At 38.5% G+C, this 18311-nt stretch overlaps 1 protein-coding gene across 4 annotated transcripts in view; it reads right to left on the bottom strand.

Moving 5' to 3' along the window:
* Positions 1–9231: 9231 nt before the first annotated feature.
* GHR (growth hormone receptor) overlaps positions 9232–18311 on the bottom strand; it is a 162063-nt gene continuing 152983 nt past the window's right edge. For all 4 annotated transcript variants that reach the window (XM_027745719.2, XM_027745721.2, XM_039390753.1 and 1 more), the window contains exons 7-10: positions 17155–17323; positions 15004–15094; positions 12264–12333; positions 9232–12007 (exon numbers count right to left, since the gene is read on the bottom strand). In XM_027745719.2, the coding sequence (XP_027601520.1) occupies positions 11045–12007; positions 12264–12333; positions 15004–15094; positions 17155–17323 (1293 nt within the window). In that variant the 3' untranslated portion in view covers positions 9232–11044. The remainder of the gene's footprint in view (positions 12008–12263; positions 12334–15003; positions 15095–17154; positions 17324–18311) is intronic.

The raw sequence follows: 18311 nt of genomic DNA, 5'->3' as shown, positions 1-18311 counted from the left end.
TCAGCTCATGAGCTTTTCATTATACTTTTTTCTCCCCTGTCCAGTTGCAGAGAGGAGTGAAAGAGGGGCTTTGTGGGAGTCAACACATCAATTATTAAGTAGGGTGATATACTAGAATACATTTAACTAGCTAAATATATAAATAAATATATATGTGTATGGGCAAATATACCTGCTAAAACAATATCTGTAGCCATCAAAATAACCTCAGTGAAAAGAGTTGTTTACATGTTTGTTACCTAAATATCAGGGTGGGAGTTTTTAAGGAAAAAAAGATCATTTATTTTCAGCATGTGTTTGAGCTGTTATTTTCTTCAGGAACGGAACAGAAACGTTCTTTCACAAAGTATTTTTTCCTCTGTTCTTTTATCTTTTTACTTGTCAAGGGATGACCTAATCTTTGTTTTATATCTTCCGTAATTGAAAAAAAATAATGGGTTAGCATTAGTGATTATGGTATTATCAAAATACAAGTTTCATTATTTGTAACAAGAGAGTGGTAAGCAGTAGACTTCTAATGTTGTTTATATGAATCCCATGCTATTGTAATCTTAACAGAAGTGTTCTGTGATGCAGGATGAACTAAAAAAAAAGAAAAAAAAAAGGAAAAGTAAACACTAGTTAAGTCAGATGTTTATCATTCAGTGAATCTATAAAACTCCCAATTTCATAATCTCCAGAAGGAGTTAGAGTCAGATCTAAAAATCTCACATCTTCTATGTAAGCTGTACCACAAGCTCACCTTAAAATGGCTTTGGTTTGCCTTGTGAGATAACTTCCTAAATTACTACAGATGGAAAATCACTGTATCTTGCTGTCTACAAGTCTTTGTAGGGAGACGGGAACACAAAAATAGCCCGTGTTCATCTGCAGCATAACTTTTAATAAAATATTAGCCATATAGCATTGAAGGTAGCATGTTCCAGCACTTTGTTTCATAGACAGACTGCTATGTGCTGTTTCCAAGAGGAAAAAAGCCCCTCATATGTCATGAGAGTCTGAGACCTTGACAGTCATTTAGCTTGTCAGAATAATATTTTTGTTTTAAAAGTCTCTACTGTCACCCAAGTAGGAGTGAAAACATTAATTTGTAGAACAGCTTGCTGGTCTTTTCACAGAGGCTCATGTCATAGATCATAGAATCATAAAATGGCCTGCATTGGACCTTAAAGATCATCATGTTCCAACTCCCTCGCCATAAGCAGGAACACCTTCCACTAGACCACTGCTCAGAGCTCCATCCAGCCTGGCATTAAACACTTCCACGAATGGGGCATCCACAATTTCTCTGGGTGACCTGTTCCAGTGCCTCACCACCTTCACAGTAAGTTTTTCTTACTGTCTAATTTAACCTTTCTCTCTTTCAGTTTGAAGCTGTTTCCCCTTGTGCTGTCACTACATGTGCTTGTAAATAGTCTCTGTCTCTCTTTTTTGTAGGCTCCCTTCAGGTACTGGAAGGCTGCAATTAGGTCACCCTGAAGCCTTCTCTTCTCCAGGCTGAACAAACTTAATTCTCTCAGCCTTTCCTCATAGGAGAGGTCCTCCATCCCTCTAATCAACTTGGTGGCTGTCTTCTGGACTTGCTGCAACAGGTCAGTGTACTCTGACCTGCTGGCCACACTGCTTTTGGTGCAGCCCAGGATACATTTGGCTTTCTGTGCCGTAAGTGGACATTGCCAGTTCGTGTCCAGCCTCTCATCCACCAGCACCCCCAAGTCCTTCTCTCTAGGACTGCTCTCGATCTGCTCATTCCCCAGCCTTTGTTGATACCAGGGTTTGGAACCCAGGTGCAGCACTTTGCACTTGGTCTTATTAAACCTCATGGGATTCCCGTGGGCCCTCTTCTCCAGCTTGTCCAGGTCCCTCTGGGTGGCATCCTGTCCTTCAGATGTGTCAACAGCACCACTCAGCTTGGTGTCATGTGCAAACATGCTGAGGGTGCAATCAATCCCTTCATCTATGTCATTAATGAAGGTACTAAATAACATTGGTCCTAGTATGGACCCCTGAGGGACACCACTTGTCACTGATTTCCCTTGGGACTCTGAGCCGTTGACCACTACCCTCTGGCTGACCTTGTCTACATTTTCTTAAGAATGTACATATCTATGGCAAAACAGAAATCAAATACCTAGACTAAATAATTTAACTATATTAATATAAAAGTTTAATCTATGGTATAGGAAAGAAAGTGTCTACCTGCACAAAGTCATATTCAGATATTCCTGTGGCCTGAATTCTTCAGTAGTTAAGTATCCTTCATTAGAGTGTATCAATGTCATCTCCTTGTAGTCACTTTCAGACTGAACATAATTATGCAAAAATGGATTGTTGAAAAGCTTTAAGTCACTAGTATAATTTTCTTCTCAAAAGACTTTCAGCTTGCAAATTACTATTTATTATTTATACTGCAGCCCTGTCAGCATTCCAATAATGCCAAAACTCTGTCCTGCAAACCATGGTGCAAGCCATGGTAAAATCCTACAAAAAACACCAGTCTTTGCTTGAAAGCACTTGGCAGATAGATATTCTATCTAGTTTAAATAGGATATGACAAAGATGACTGATGAAGCTCAGAGATGAAGAGCAGCAAAAAAAGAAGAATGAAGTCAAGAGAGATAATTGTGTTGCTTCTGGCTTCCTAAGTAACCTAGTTTGTATTTTTTTTCCTATCTACCTCAGATTTATCTTTCTGTGAACATACTGGTGGGTCAAACTGTTATAATTTCAATTTTAAGCACAATTATAACAATTATATTCTTAAAAATTATTTGTAATTCTGGATCTCTTGTACTTTTAAAGTAATGTTCAACTTCTGACCTAGTTTGCTTGTACTCCTGAAAAAATGAGGTTGGTAGTGAGTGTTCGAACCATGCAAATGTCTTCATATGTGTCAAATTGGCAAGGAGCATATTATTTAATGTAATAATACATGTATTAAATACATGTTTTGTTAGGGACTGTTTTCCAGAAATTATCAAATCTTGTCTTATTCATCGTATACCCAAAACAGTCCATTTGGACAGTATTTTCTTTATTTTCTTACTTTTCCCTCCATTGACTATTAGTCCTTTTCCTATGGAAGTTAAACAATTGGGGTTAGTCTTGTGAGAATGGAATGCTTGTGCCTAAAGCATCATTTACTACACTATGGAATGAGGAATATGTGAGACACATATGCTTCTATTTTCTTGTATTTCTGTTTATGACAGCGCTCATCTATCAGTGCATTTTGCTTCTAAATACTCATTTAATACATTCCTGAACAAACTAAATTCAGAAGGTTGTTGTAATTGATCAACTGGCGATTGGTGGAAATCAGCTAATTAATGCTAATGATATTCAGAAGAAAGTGACACAACTTTGCCATTATTTACACTATAAAAGCAAGAGAACATGCATCCCTAGAGCTTTTCACAAAACATAATTTTTGGCTAGTCTGTTCTTGTAATCTGACTATGACTACAAAGTGTACGATGTGCATTTTCAAATACATTAAGTTTACAAATCTAATTACAGTTAACACAAAGTTGCACATTCTTCCAGCAGTAGTTTGGCTCAGAAAATATAATTTAAAATTTTCATGGCATTTGAAGGCACTAGTAAATCCTTCTCATTCCACCAAAAATGGACAAAGGAGGAATTCTAACACATAGCTAATAACTTAGCCTAAGGAACCCCACACAGCTAGGCCACAGGTGGAGGACAGGATGCTCATAATAATCATAACATCTCTGGTTAACAACCCTACAGTGCTCAGATGTCTGTTGAAGAAGGGTTGGACCTACTCATTTGGTAGCACAGTGTTCGCTAGAAATCATGTTGTCTTTGGTAGATTTCCAAGCCTGTGCCTTACTCTTCCAGAGAAAGTACATTTAATTGGCTCACAGAATCAGTGCCTGAAGGAGTTTTCCATTCAGAAGGGCAAGGTTGGTATTTCCTCTGTCATTTGAGACTGTAGCACTGTACATGCTACACAGATAACTGCTGTGAAATAGATCTGAAAATTTAACTTCTTTCTTAGTATGAGGGAATTATGTGATACTGTATGGTTCTATACTTTAGTCTTTCTGGTATAATGTCATAAGGTTTCATATGCAAGGGAAATAATATATAAAATATATGTTCTGTTAAAGTTACTACTGAAAAAAAAGCTTGACAAATCAGTTTCCTGGCATGTCCAGGTCTCAGATGTCTCTTATGGAACAGTTTTCATTTTCTTTAATATGAACTCAAAAGCAGACCAAGGGCATCAGTGGAAGCATCATTTGTAGCATCTGGGATGGGAACCTACAAAAAGTTGTAAGCTCTTCAACTTCATTCTTACTCCCATTAAGCCTTCTGCAGACTTTTATTTCCTCCAGTTTCAAGGAGAGGAGTTCACTTGTGTTCTCTCACAAATTGCCACATGGTGTAGAAGGATCCTCTGCTTTCTCAGACTAATTTCAGGAAGCTCATGTATCATTAATCAGCTAATTTTCATATACTAGGATAAAGAAGTTTATGGTATGTTAAAGAAATACTACAAATACTGTAGTGATAAAAAATTAAACCTGTCAAAGAGTGTGTCAGTTTACTAGATGCACTGATTTTAATAACTGCATCTGCTTTTTATGCTAACTCCTGACAGCTGCTCTACTGTGCCTGATTTTCTAACACCACTGGTACAGTTTCTCTTCCATCTGCTTCTGAATGTTGCCTACTCTAATAGGCCTGATTAGAGAAGATGAGGAAACACTTGCTCAATACAATTATGCCAGAGTGTTTAAGTAGTGTACTGGAAACGGATTTGGACTCCGTCTTGCTTCTGTGTGGCCTGAGGGCATGGTTTCTATGGCAGTTAAAGCACTTACTGTGTATGCAATTAATAATGATTAGTCAGAGAGAAGAATTTGTACCATAAAATTACCTTTAGACGCAGTCAGTTCCAAAAGAGAACTATATCCACTGGCATCTCCTCAAAGTCAATTGGCTATGAAAGCTGGTTAAGTTCTTACCAATTCCACTGTCTTGGTGAAATAGATATTCTGAGTTAACCTGAAAAATTGATACTGAAAAAGTAATATTCTGCAGTGTTTACTTCTTTGCCAACTATCCAAGTTTGCTTTTCTTTAGTAAAAACAGCAACATGCTCCAAACATTTTCTCCCTTTTCCTCTAAAATCAGGCAGTCTGCATCACGCACTCCTTTTTATTTGTCTAGTAATGAGGCCTTTGAGATAGCACATATCAGTGTAGGAAAAAAAGTTGCCTGTGGCTAAATGTCATATGGTTTTAAGTTTCTCTTTGAACCATAGCATTTTTTCCCATTCTTACAACTATGCTGACGCATACATAGCTGTATACACTAAGCTGTCAGTAACAGTAGAGTGTTCCCAGCATAGGCTGCCATCATCACCTTGAAGCATTTCTAAAAACGTGACAAGTCTATAGAGCACTCACCTCTTCTTTAATACTCCTATTATTTTTAAATGCAAAATATACCTTTGATAATGTTAATTTTCATTCAGAAAGAGTGAAGAGCTCCCACCATCTCACCTCCTGTATCGTAAGTCAGGAAAAACACTTCACCCTAAGTAGTAAAGAAGAGTAGTGTAAGTCTCTATGTTTGACAAAATTATCTTAATGGCAACTGGTATAAATGGTGATGTTTCAGTTTCTTGTAACACTAAGCCTTGGAAACGTAGATTGTCTTTGATGGAGAAAAGAGGCTCAAATCCAAACTCTTCCAAAGCAATGTGGCTTCTTGATGAAATAAAAACTTGAGTCCTTGCTCTTGAGAAACAAAACAGTTTCCGAATACAGATTCATACAGATTAACCTCTGCCAGGTAATATATGAGTAAAGTGTCACTCTAAGAAAGGGAACAAGTGCAGACATTTTACATGCCAAAGCTTCACTGCAGTGGAAGTTACGGGGTTTACCACCAAAATACTCCTTGCTTACACGGTCAGTCTGTGATGTCTGTTTCTTTTCATCTTGTCCACTTCAGGTATTGATCAACCTTAGAAAGTACAGTTTCAGTAGGCATTTCTAAAATAGTGTATTCCATCACTTTTACATTGACTCCTGTGTCTGGCATTGGGACAATATTTAGCATTATTTCTCAATGTGAAACAGAGAGAAGTCAAAAAATTACTGGTGCAGAGGTTCTTTCTGTGAAGCACAGATATATTTTCACCCACTGGAAGAAAAAAGTAAATAAGCAGGTTGCTTTGCAACAATGTACTATATGAAGCTATGAAGCTTTAACAGCTATAGACACCCGAAAGCAAAGTCTTCAGGAAGAAACTGTACCAGCAGCACACAATGGATACTGCAGAAAGAAATGGCAAGTGCTTGTAGTGGTTGACTCTCTGTTAAGGAGCATTGAGGTGCCCATCTGTTGCTCTGACAGGGAGTCATAAGAGCTGTTCTGCCTTCCAGGAGCAAAGATCGGAGATGTTGCCAAGAGGGTGCCACAACTTGTCAAGAGCAGACTACTTCTCTTTCATGTGAGCATGAATGACAATGCAAACCAGAGCCTGGGCAGAACCAAGGAAGACTATAAAACCCTGAGGGTGCAAGTGCAAAAATACTGGTGCCCAAGTTATCTTTTCTTCCATTTTTAACAGACAGGAAAGAGTGCGGCCAGAAGAAGACATAATGCAAATCAACTTCCAGTTTCATGGCTGGTGCTGTCATGAGGGTTTTGGCTGTTATGACCATGGGGGACACTTTTTGATGACTACAGTCTGTTAGGGAGGGATGGGATCCACCTGTCTAGAAGAGGCAAGGTAATCTTTGGTGGCAAGCTTGCTAGTGTGTGGAGATGTGCTTCAGACTGAAGGACCTTGAGGGTGGGATCCAAAATGGCAATGCTCCATTGCTGCATCCAACTAGGAAATAAACCACACCAACCAGAGCAGTGACAAATGTTCCTAAGCTGCCTCCCAGATAAGACCCAGAAGGCCAGCCACCTCAAGAGTGTATGTGAACAGAAGGCTGTGGAGCGATCTTATCAATGCATACAAATATGTTAAAGGTGGGTGTGAAGAGGATGGGGCCAGACTCTTTTACGAGGTTCTCTTTTAGTGGTAACTTAGACCTACCTAACACAAAGGGTTTACATTCCCGGACCTGGGGATGGGCCTACATTCCTGGGGATGAATTCCACTGCCAAAACAAAGGTATTTACCATCATTCAAGCTTTTGGATAAGATAGAATCTACATAAAACCTGTGCCATTCTGGACCAGGACGTGGAAGCCTGATTACTTACCTTAAATGGCACTGGATGTCTTTGTAGAGGAACAGATTCTTCTCCTTGGGAGGAAAAGGCTTACCCTTGTCTAGTTGGATTCCTCCAACAGCTCTCTCACTACCTCTAGCGAGAGAAGAGAGGCAGTAATACACTACCAAGTTACACACTGGGAGATTCTCAGGATAGGGCATTTTCCATAGAGACAGACTATCTGATATTTCAGAGTTCCTATACTGCTAGGTTTTAACTATCACTACAAGTAACTATGGGGGTGTCCTGGTTTGAGACCCCTAAAATCCAATTCTCGAGTCCAAGCCCCCCTCCCACATCTCAACCCAGTGTGAGAGGGGTTTTCCAGACACTACACAAGACTCAATATGGGGGGAAAGGGAATTATATTACAATCACTGTACAAATAAATATTACAATATATCATATACATAATCTTAACTATCTCTCCTATGATAAATCAGTATTTACAATGGATCAATCTCTTCTCCCTCCAATAAAAGTCCAGAAGGGAAAAGGAAAGATCCTTTCCATTCTCAGGGCAGCAGCCTCTCTTCTTCCATGCAGCAGCTGTAATTGGATTGTTGTAGCTGGATCTCTTCCCAATACACACAAGGGGGGGGTCTCCTCTCCCCCTCTCAGCCCTTTGGCTCCAATCGAAAGTCTCTCTCTCTTCCGTGGACTGCGGTAACCGGGACAAAGGTTCGCCTCACCGCGTCATATCACGAAGTGCAGAGGCATCTTCGTGACGGTCCCTTTCCTCAGGGGGTTTACCCCTGAGTCAGAACGTCTTGGGCAGCTTTCAGCTGTAAGCCTTTGCCTCAACAGTTCTACCAGAGCTCCTGTGCTCTGTCTCAGCTACTAGCTTGGCAGCAGCAGAGGAGGGGGCCAAGGTCACCCCCTCCGCATTCCGTCTGGCCGTCCCAGTCCAACTCCAGGACTTCTTGAGCTTCTTAGCTCCTCTCTCCGGTGCATGCTGGATTTTAGGACTTCCATCCAGTAGGAGTCCACCACCCCTCCTCTCTAGGAGGGGTCTCCAAGGGTTTTGGGGGGTCTGGTTCAGTTCTTACCCCAAAACTCTGTCCGTAGAGCTTAGGTCTGCTCTGTTGCTGGTTCTCTCTCTCTCTCTCTCTCTCTCTCTCTCTCTCTCCTTGCAGCAGTTCTCTCTCTGTTGCTGCATGCTTGTTTCTGCTTCTCCTTATCTCCTTCTGGCTCTCTGCCACTGTTTGCCACCTACTGCTGCTCTGCTGCCGCTTTTCAGTAACTCCTGCTGCTGCTTACAGTGGAGAAACTTCCCCCAGCTCTTACCTACAGATACCTGGCCCAGTCTAACACTGTTCCAAGTTCTTGCAGCCCCCTAGCCGGGGCTGGGGGGGTGGGGGGGGGCAGCCCCCAACGGTGCTTCAGGCCCCTCTCTCTCTTTCCTCGTGGTCTCAGAACATGGCCACTCTCTCCAACAACAACTACAAAAACCTTCTTTTCTGGTCTGCTTGTGATATGTTTATATTTTGCAGGAGCGCTGATTGGGTCCACATCTAGCGACACCACCCCCTCAGGGGTTACCATTTTTTTAACTCCAGGGGGAAAACTTTTTTCCCCCCACCACAGGGGGTTTTCAGAATATTTTATTTTTTGGGCTTAACTGTAGGTGTAAATCTTGAACCAGTGCAGCTTATTTAGTTGCAATCATATACTGTTCCAGCCTCAGACAAACTGGTCTGCTAAACTGGTAACACATGTCTTTTCTAGTTCTGAGTGCAGCATGTCCTATCTCTCCATCTATAAATTTAGGTCTGTGCTTCTATTTTTAAATACATACATATCAATCGTGAAAACACTGAAACACTGATCTCATGAGGCAATATTTCTATACTGAGGGAAGTGACATTCTACTTTATTCAATGAGAAATACTTGATTTCTGCCAGTAAAATCTCTATTTTCCATTAAAAAAATTAACTATCCACAAAAAACCACATTGTGTCCAGATAGATCAAAGACAATACATTTATTAAACTTTGAGAAAACAACAAAACACTAACATAAGGAAAGTTAAATAGAAATTGAAAGACACATCTTCTGACCTGCATATCATGGCTTGTGTGACCAGTAAAGTACCAAAATGACATTCTGAGTTTGACTGAGGTATTTAACTATTTTTGGCAATAGAAACAGAGTAAGAAACTTCTTTCAAACAAACACAGAGGCATTACTTGCATTAGTGTCTACCATCTATGAAATTTTATATGAAACTAAATAATGTAGCTGTTAGAAAAATATAGCAGCAAATTAGCAGAATATCTAATGCACATTTACCATAAAGTACGTGCTAAACTTAAAAAACTCACCCAGTAGTTGGGCCCAGTCCTGTAGCACTTGGTCACAGAAAGAGCATCAGTGAGTTCAGTTGGAGACATCATAAGCAAGACCTGCATTTGCTGCACATCAAACACTTCTGAAATGAATGTCCCTATCTGCTTTCTAAGAAGAACCCTGCTGTGATGAAACCATGGCCTAGGAGGGTAACTCCTGAAACAACAAAAAGCTCCATCAGATTCTTAACAAAGAGAGAAGCTTTCCTGACAAGTTTCAGTTTCCTCTCCCTTCCTTCCAAAAGTCTGCCTAATGCAGTCAGAGGAGATGCTGTTAGGCTGCAGAAATGAAAATCTTGTTTGAGCAATACTGCACTTAATCCCCTTGTTCCACTAAAGTATTTTAATCCTGTTTTAGCTTTAAAAATGAACTGCTGGCTAACTGCTGAAGTCCTTAATTTATTTTTTTTTAATCAAGACTTTATGTGGCACAAATTAATAAATGTAGTGATACCTTTGGCTGTAGAAAGGCTTCAGAAGTTGGTCAAACATGCAGAAACGATGCTGCTAAGTCACCAGAGCTTATTCACATATTCTCAAAAATGTTCAGTGAAAGTATAGTTGCACAGTGTTTAATACTGTGGTCAACAATATTTTGTTTATAAAAAGTATATTTTTATTAGCATTAACTAGAATCTGATGAAGAACAGAATAATTTGTCCAAATATTTTGTATATTTTAAAGTTTTATACAGAACTTTAAATTGCATGTATATTTCTATAGTAGCTACCATTAGAAAGTAATAGAATCTGTTCCTTTAAGTTTCTACAATATTTCAAAATTTCTCTACAGGTTTCTTTGGAGGTATAAAATGGCTCTGTAAAAAATTTTTTTTTCTTTTAGTTGCAAACAAAACTTTTATAAAACAGAAAACTCCTTTTTAAGACTGCAACAATTACATTCCTTAAATGGGTCATCATAATTGAACTATAGTGTGTAGTGTAGTAGAAAATATTTATGGTTTTATGACTGAAATATTAAAATATATTTTATTAATTTATATAAATCAAAATAGATGTGTTATTTAGTCAAGCTACTTCTGGTTTTCACCTATATATGATCAATTCCCAATTATTGATATAAAGATCTCTGCCAACAGCATGTTTTTTTCTAAATTCTTAGACTTTAAATCACCTGATTTTTAGCTTTATCAAAATGCACTGTATATTAAACATAGTAATTTCAACGTTTAGTATCACAAAAATCAACAACCACAAGAACAAGACAAAACAGCCTTAAGACAAATTCATAGATAATATTTACAGAACACGATAGGAATATTTTGATGTATATTTCATGTTGCAACATTTCAGACAAAATTATAGGAACCACAAGAAACTTTTAGACTTCATTTTGGTTTCAGCATACAAGCCCAAACTGACTCTCTGCTGTGAAACACTGCACACACTTAGTCAAAATAAGAGCTACGGCATGATTTTGTTCAGCTGGTCTGTGCTCACGTAACCAGAGGACATGTTGAATTCCTTGTCTGGCACTGGCAGCGCAGTTGCATTGAGCACAAGGCCTTGTGGAGAGTGAACAATATGAATAGACGTGTAGTCTGGGACTGGCATCTCTGAAATTGGGGTTTCTGCTGTTGAAGCTCCAAGATTGACACCAGTAGTGGTAAGGCTCTCTGTGGTGAAGTAGGCATCTTCGTTACAGCTTTGTTCCTGAACGTGTGGCTCATCCTCTTCGTGGGAAGTCACAGCAATACATTTTTTCACATCTGCTTCACAGAAATAGGTGTTGTCGATGGTGAAGTTTTGTTCTGTGCAACCTTCACGCTGTGCTCTCCCCACCTTGGATTTCTGTCCTGGTGAAAGTACAACCCTGCCTGCTGGAGTAATATCACTCACTTGCGCATAAAAGTCAGTATTTGTCAATGAATTCTGGTTACTTATCTGGGGTTGGAGCGATGGACGAAGTGAGTCAGTGCTCTCTGCAAAGGGTGGCCACAGCTGGATGTTTTCAGACTGAGTATTCATATGCCGGTGTTGGGTGTCTGTGTTGGCAAGGCTTGCAAGTGACTCCTCCTCATCTTTTCTATCAAGGCACAGGAGATCCTCTTCTTTTTCAGTAACCTTTTTGAACTGATCACTATCAGAGATGGCATCACATGTGTCACTTGCACTGAAGTCTGTCTCTGGAATATCTGGTTCACAACAACTGGCCCGTCCAGAATCATCATCCTTTGCTCCCAAGCAACTGTGAGATTTCAGGTGATCTTCACTCAGGAGCCTGTCAGTATCTGAGACTCTGTTCTTTTCATCAGGGTCTTCTATGTCCAACTCAATAAACTCAACCCACAAGTCATCATTGTATAGCTTTGTCTTGTAGTCACCATGGCTGGCTAAGATGGAGTTCACTTCATCTAGCTTTCCCTTCTATAAAGCAAGAAAAAAAAATTATAAGGAAAATAACAAAAATGCTTGCACTTTTTATGATATTAATTTATGTAAAGGTAACTATAACTAATGTTATAATTGCAAAGGGCTTTAACATTATTTTATACAAACTAATTATGTGGCAGTTCACCCCATGTCAGAATTTTCTTCTACAAAATTTTTCTGCCTAGGACAACAACTGTTATCTGCTACTGCTACAAATATTCCCACTGTAGATTTTAGAGCTCAGTATTACCTTCAGCAGATCCGGGTCAATCCCTTTAATCTTTGGAACTGGCACAGGAGGAAAAATAAGCATTTTTAACCTGGAAAAAAAATTATGGCTTTTAATTGACAGTGGTCCTTTTTTTAGGAAGTTAGAAAGAAGACAGGCTTACATTGTGTTTATACTTAATTACTTCAAAACCTAAATGTTTGAAAATTCAATTTCATATATCTCTAATGAAAAGAATTATTGCTTTTTCTCATTGCAAATTAAGAAACAAATTTTCTGCAAGCTTCCTTGTTGAAATCACATTTATGAGGGAATCCACTTTGGAGTCTAGTCTTTGATAATTCAGTGCTATATAGTAAATTCCTAGAGCTCTGTGAATAGTTTCCCTTTTTACCTACTTTTCAATGGAACCTGACACAACTATCAATATGCAGTGACTTTTCCCAAATTTTTTTTCATGAGCAGAGCAGCCTTGAATAAACCCAATAAATTTGAATAGGAGAACAGAAGATAGGAATTGGTGTAAAGAGTGAATTACTTTAAAATTAATAAATAAAACAGAAAAACAACTGCAAAAATTTAGGCTAGTATTTTGCTATCTCTATGACACATCTGTTTTCTGAACAAGAAATAAAGGCAGGGTTTTATCCTTGTAGAGAAAGGACTAGTAACTTGCTTATGCATTTGCGTGCTGTGGAAATATATATTATTCTAATCCTTCATACAGCACACTCCTTATTCTTCAAGGGGACAAAACTTCCCCCCCAAAAAAGAAACAACACCCTAATAGAAGGATGCTTTTCCATTAATAATAATCCAACAATAACAGGTTATGTCTATTCTTTCCATTTTATCTCCCTGCTTTCTCTGCAAACAGATAAACTGTAGTTCTCAAAAGGAAAACCAGCATTCTTTTTACACTGGGTTACTTGCCAATTTTAGAAAGTGAGCTGTGGGAATGGTAGATACAAATCCACGTATTAGTTCTGCTGCATTGTTAGTGACCTTGGTGAGGTCTGGAGAGGATCACAGGAGTCTTAAAAAGTGCTAGAGAGAAATTTACGCACCTTTGGCTTAACAACGGCAGCTCCAAATTCCCCAGCTGCTTTTTGTTTTTGGGCAGACCTTCAATGTTCTACCCAACAAGCCTAATAAGAGCCAGAAATGCAGTAATTTTCCACCCAATCCCTGGAGGAGTAGTGTTATACGTGCACTGGCTGGGCTATCAGGGTACCAGTTTAAGACTTGGGCTTACAGTCAAATCCTCAAATCAGCTATTCTCACAGGACTGGGCATTGCTTCTAATGAAACAGACAAAGGATTTTACCACTTGCTGCCTCGAGAAATCATTCAGGAGGGAGAAATATGCTCTGCTTCTTTCTTAGCCTAGCATAATTCAAGCTTTCATCTCTCAACTCTAATGACCTAAACCTAAGGCATCTGTCCTAGAGAGCCTCGTTCAGGTCCGGTGAGATCAGAACCCAGGAAAATATGACTTGGTATCTTTTCAGAATCAGGAGAAAATCGAGTGGATATTTTGCATTATGGAAAACTTATGCAGCCTGCTTCTCTGCTGAATACATTGCTATTCCACTACCACATGCTCCAGTTTGAAGAAAAGGGTGCAGACTCACGGGTTCAGAATAACATTCCACGTGAAGGGTCCTCAATGCAGAAAAGCCTCCTTTAGCAGTCACAATTCACATGGAAGATATTTATAACTCTGATCAGAGACACACTTCAGCCCTCAGGATTTCCTGTGACCAAGCCACTCCTTGCTCAGTGTGCTGACCTTAGTGAGCTTCTAGTCCCACATGCGAGTTGTTCTTGCCCCATTCTGACAAGTCAAACTTTTGTCATGAATTGGATCAGGAGCCTTGCTCTTAAATCTGGGATTGGGATGATATTGCAGGGAGTGGTTTCCTGAAATTAAACTCCACCAAAGAAGAGTGCTGCTGCCTAAATTATTTTTATTACATCTGCTCCAACTGCATGACATTCTTTTAATTTCAATGATTTGTCCTTTGTGCAAAACACCCAAGTGTTCACTTTCAAAGTGTATATACAAGGCACTGACAACAGGCATGTGTGCCCTGGTCTTGCCCATGGTGTTGTTTCACAGTTTAGAACAGTACTGGTATGACGTCCAAGCTGAATACTGCCAAAACCTATCCCTGAACCACATATTAGGGGATTAATACACTTTGAGACCATACTGTCATTTTTATATGTTTGATTCTTTCATTTTTATAAATGACACCATTTTATAATTTTTACAAACAACACAATTCTGTGCTTTGTTTCATTTTATTCCTGTTATTTATAGGAGCTGCAGTCTATCCACAGAGACCAAATATTCCCCTAGGACTCAAGCTCTTTGCCTTGGCTTGATGAAAGAGATTAGTGGAATGGTCTAAGAACAAAATCAAATATACAGATACAGGTCTGTAGGAAACTTTTGAACAGCGTGTGGGTAAAAAATAGTACTTACAAAATTTGAATAGACTAAAAAACTAGTACCCTTCAAAGCCTAAGTAAATCAAGTATGTCAACACTGTAGAATAAAATGTTCTGCAATGCAAGAGGAAGAGGAGCATTCAACATAATCAGATTCCCACTGCAGAAGGCCCCAGTGTACATGCAGCTTATAAGAATAGACAACTATTTAAAATAGTTCCTAGTCCCCCAAATTTGAAATAATTCAAGAACCTTTTTTGTCATGCTACAGGTACATAAAATCTGACAAATAAAAACTCTCTACCTTGGTTGTTTAGACAGCACGATTAAGATCACTGTTACAGCCAGCCCACATGCTCCGAAGGTAACAACTAAGAACCATGGAAACCCAATTTCTGAAACAACAGAACATAAACGTGTTATCAGGAATCTGCATCTCTGTCGCATCTTTAATTTCAACCTTCTCTTCTACCACCTGAGTATCCCAAAGTGGTAAAAACTGATGGAATTTTTGGTTACTTAAATGTGAAAGTTCTATGTTCTGAAGAAATAAAAATGTGCTTTTGGTCTCTCAACATTTTTCATACTCCACTGAGACTCCTGGCAAAACCAGACTGATCTTATAAACTAAACAAGATCTTAGTAAAGAGAATACTTGTAGCAAAACTAGCCATGAGGAACATTCTGCCTACTTGGAACATGCTGTCAGTAGTCCTGATGGCATATAATACACTTATTCATCCAAGCTGAGAGAACATTACTAATAGCACACTAAATCATAGGCAAACTATATTTCTCTCATAAAAACTAGAGTACGGTGGTGTTAAAAAGCATACTACTTCTCTAAAGGTTGAACATTATGTTGTGAATCATCAGCTGAGGAAAAAAATCTCCCTTTTATTTACCTGGCATGTGGTATCAAAAAATGTAGAAATTAATTGAGAAATGCAATTTAGTAGGAATGAAGAACAATGCTGATAAATGAAATGTTTTATCCCTTAAATACTAGCAATTCCATTATACTTGAGCTGACACTGTAGAATACAAAGCATAAAGAAATTTATTCTGCCTTTAGTCTTAGATTTTTCTCATTTGTTCCCAATTGCAACTTTTCCATACAAACTTCACTCCTTTTTTTTGGGTGAAGGAACACTGGACAGAAAGCTTTAGACCTGTACACATGATCATGAGTGAACTTTCAGAAAAAAAAGAAATCAAAAATTCGGGTACGAGTTTGAGTCCTGCGTTCCAAGTTTAGATTTTGACTAGATGTGCTTTCAGGCATGAATTAAAGTCTTTATGGATATGTCTGTGTTAAACAAGTCTCTATTTTAATGGAGAAACAGAAAGTCCTTGTCATGTCAGTGAGACCAGCAGATGCCTAGCTGCTTCAAAAAGTAGGAATACTGCATTAGAATGTAACTACTTTAAATTTTTAATACATGGAAACCTAGAGTTTAATTGTATTCCTTAAGGTGATATATAAAACAGGCAAAAATAAATTCTCAATCAAATCAGCTCACTACTGCTGTGTGAGATGTGTGGATAAGTATCACCTTGGAGAATCTCAGCTGCAGTGACTGAAGAAAAGTGTGGTTGTAGGATGGCCCTAGATTTTTATAGGATTTTAATTTTGTTCATAGAAAAATCTTGACAATGTAATGCAGATGGGGTTAATAAAATGATGCCACATGTACAGAACATCAGTTTTTCCGAAAAATTAGGTAAGAAAACTAGTAATAGGAAGAGTTAAAAAGGAGAATCTAGTAAGGTTTTAAAAGATAAGAGTTATGAGTTGTTTTATTTAACATCTTTACTACCCTGGAAAATGAAGTGAAATATGTTAAAATATGTTCTGAAGACCTCATATTTTAAAGAGTTAATTCAGTAGCTCAGACCCAAGAACACTTTAGGAAAAGGCACTGTCTAATTCCTTCAATAGAAAAAATGTGGTGATCAATGACTGTTTCTTCTTCTGTCTTTAATAGCACTTTAAAACAAGTACAAGTCAGAAGCAAGAACCAGAAAACCACTCACTGTCCTTCATAGTAGCAGGATGATCAGAAAAACACAATTCTGCCAACAAACTTAGCCAACAGTATAACACTTCAGCAGAAGTGACAATTCTTCTCTTTGCTACTGAAGTGCTCATTTTAAATGATGAAGTATGAGATTTAACTTTATTTTATGCTCTGTAAAATGTGCAACAGCAGTTATGTGTGATTCTTAAAGTTATCTGTATTTTTGCTCTAGGATGAGCTGTGAATGTCTTGGTGAGTTTAATTCTGAGCTTGCATATAGAACTTGTACATTCTCAATCTCACCAAATTATTTTCATGTAGTAGGCTGAGTAATCTAGCTATTCAACCATACAATATTGATGGTAAGGAGAAAAAACACACACACACCCACTCCGAAAAGGCAAGAATCCCAGTTTTAAAAATACTTTATTTACCTTCAGAACGAACACATTCGCTGCCCAGTTGAGAAAAAGATACATAAACGATTTCACTGAACTCCCCAAATTTTTCAGAGGTTTGCTGTCTTGATCGGAGTCGTATCTCATAATCTCTTCCCATCTTCAGAGAGTACAGTGGAACCATTGTTGAGACCCTGGGTGTTAACTACAGAGACAGAGGGACTGTGATTAATTTGTTTTGAGTTGTACTGGCATTTTACATTGTTTCTTGATTTCAGAAAATTTGAAGGCATTTTTGCTACTCTAAATTGTAAGGCTACCACAAGAAGAGTTCAGAGAAAATTCACACCATTTACTTTCGACCTACTGGTCATCAGGCATTGCTGTGATTCAGGGGACCTAAAGTGGAGAATCCAAGCTCTGTGTAGGAGTGAAGAAAGGCAGCTTCCCCCAGTTACATGCCATAAGTAGGTGGTGTGAACATCTCTCACTGATCTTATCAAGTTGTAAATACTTTTTACTGTTATAACACAACATTACTTATGGCAAAGAGCCAAAAATGTTGTTAAAATAACACAGGAGTTTTAAAAGTAGTGCAATCTCCACTACAGAATTAATGGTTCTAACTAGACATATTGCATGTTACAAATGTTTTTATTTGGAGAACACTGCATAGGTCTCAAAATCTTCAACTACATGTTAAATGTGATAATGGAGACTGTGTAAGAGAGCTGGCACCAGATTGTTGGTCTTTGAAACTTCTATATTAACTGCAACACAGATACTGCTGAATATCAAACTATTTAGGAAATCACATTAGAAGTCTTAATAAGTGAAATTTCTCTCTTTTTCTATTAATCCTCTAAGAATACGTATTTTAGCTTCAACAGTCCAATAAAAGTATACAAAAATAAGGAAAATGTGCTCAAAATAGAAATCCATGTGGCAGATGTTATGTTCTACTTTTACTTCAGAATCAAGGATGATACCAGCAAAAACTCACCATGGGCTAAGACTAAAAACACCTGGAAATCAGCAGCCATTGGGAATTTGAAGGAAGCTTTAACAACATACTCTGTAGCTACATAATCTAAACTTGAGACAGTAGCTATGATCTGTGGAGTTCTCTGATCCCTGGTGCCTCCAGACTCCAGTGTTCTGAAAGCCAACCAGGCAGATTTTGAAGGAGGCAG

The sequence above is a fragment of the Pipra filicauda genome, unplaced genomic scaffold, assembly GCF_003945595.2.
Source record: "Pipra filicauda isolate LSUMZ 115617 unplaced genomic scaffold, ASM394559v2 scaffold86_size2582843_pilon, whole genome shotgun sequence".
Classification (NCBI taxonomy): Eukaryota; Metazoa; Chordata; class Aves; order Passeriformes; family Pipridae; genus Pipra; species Pipra filicauda.
The sequence above is the reverse complement of the archived record's forward strand: the minus strand, read 5'-3'. Positions and strand labels throughout refer to the sequence as shown.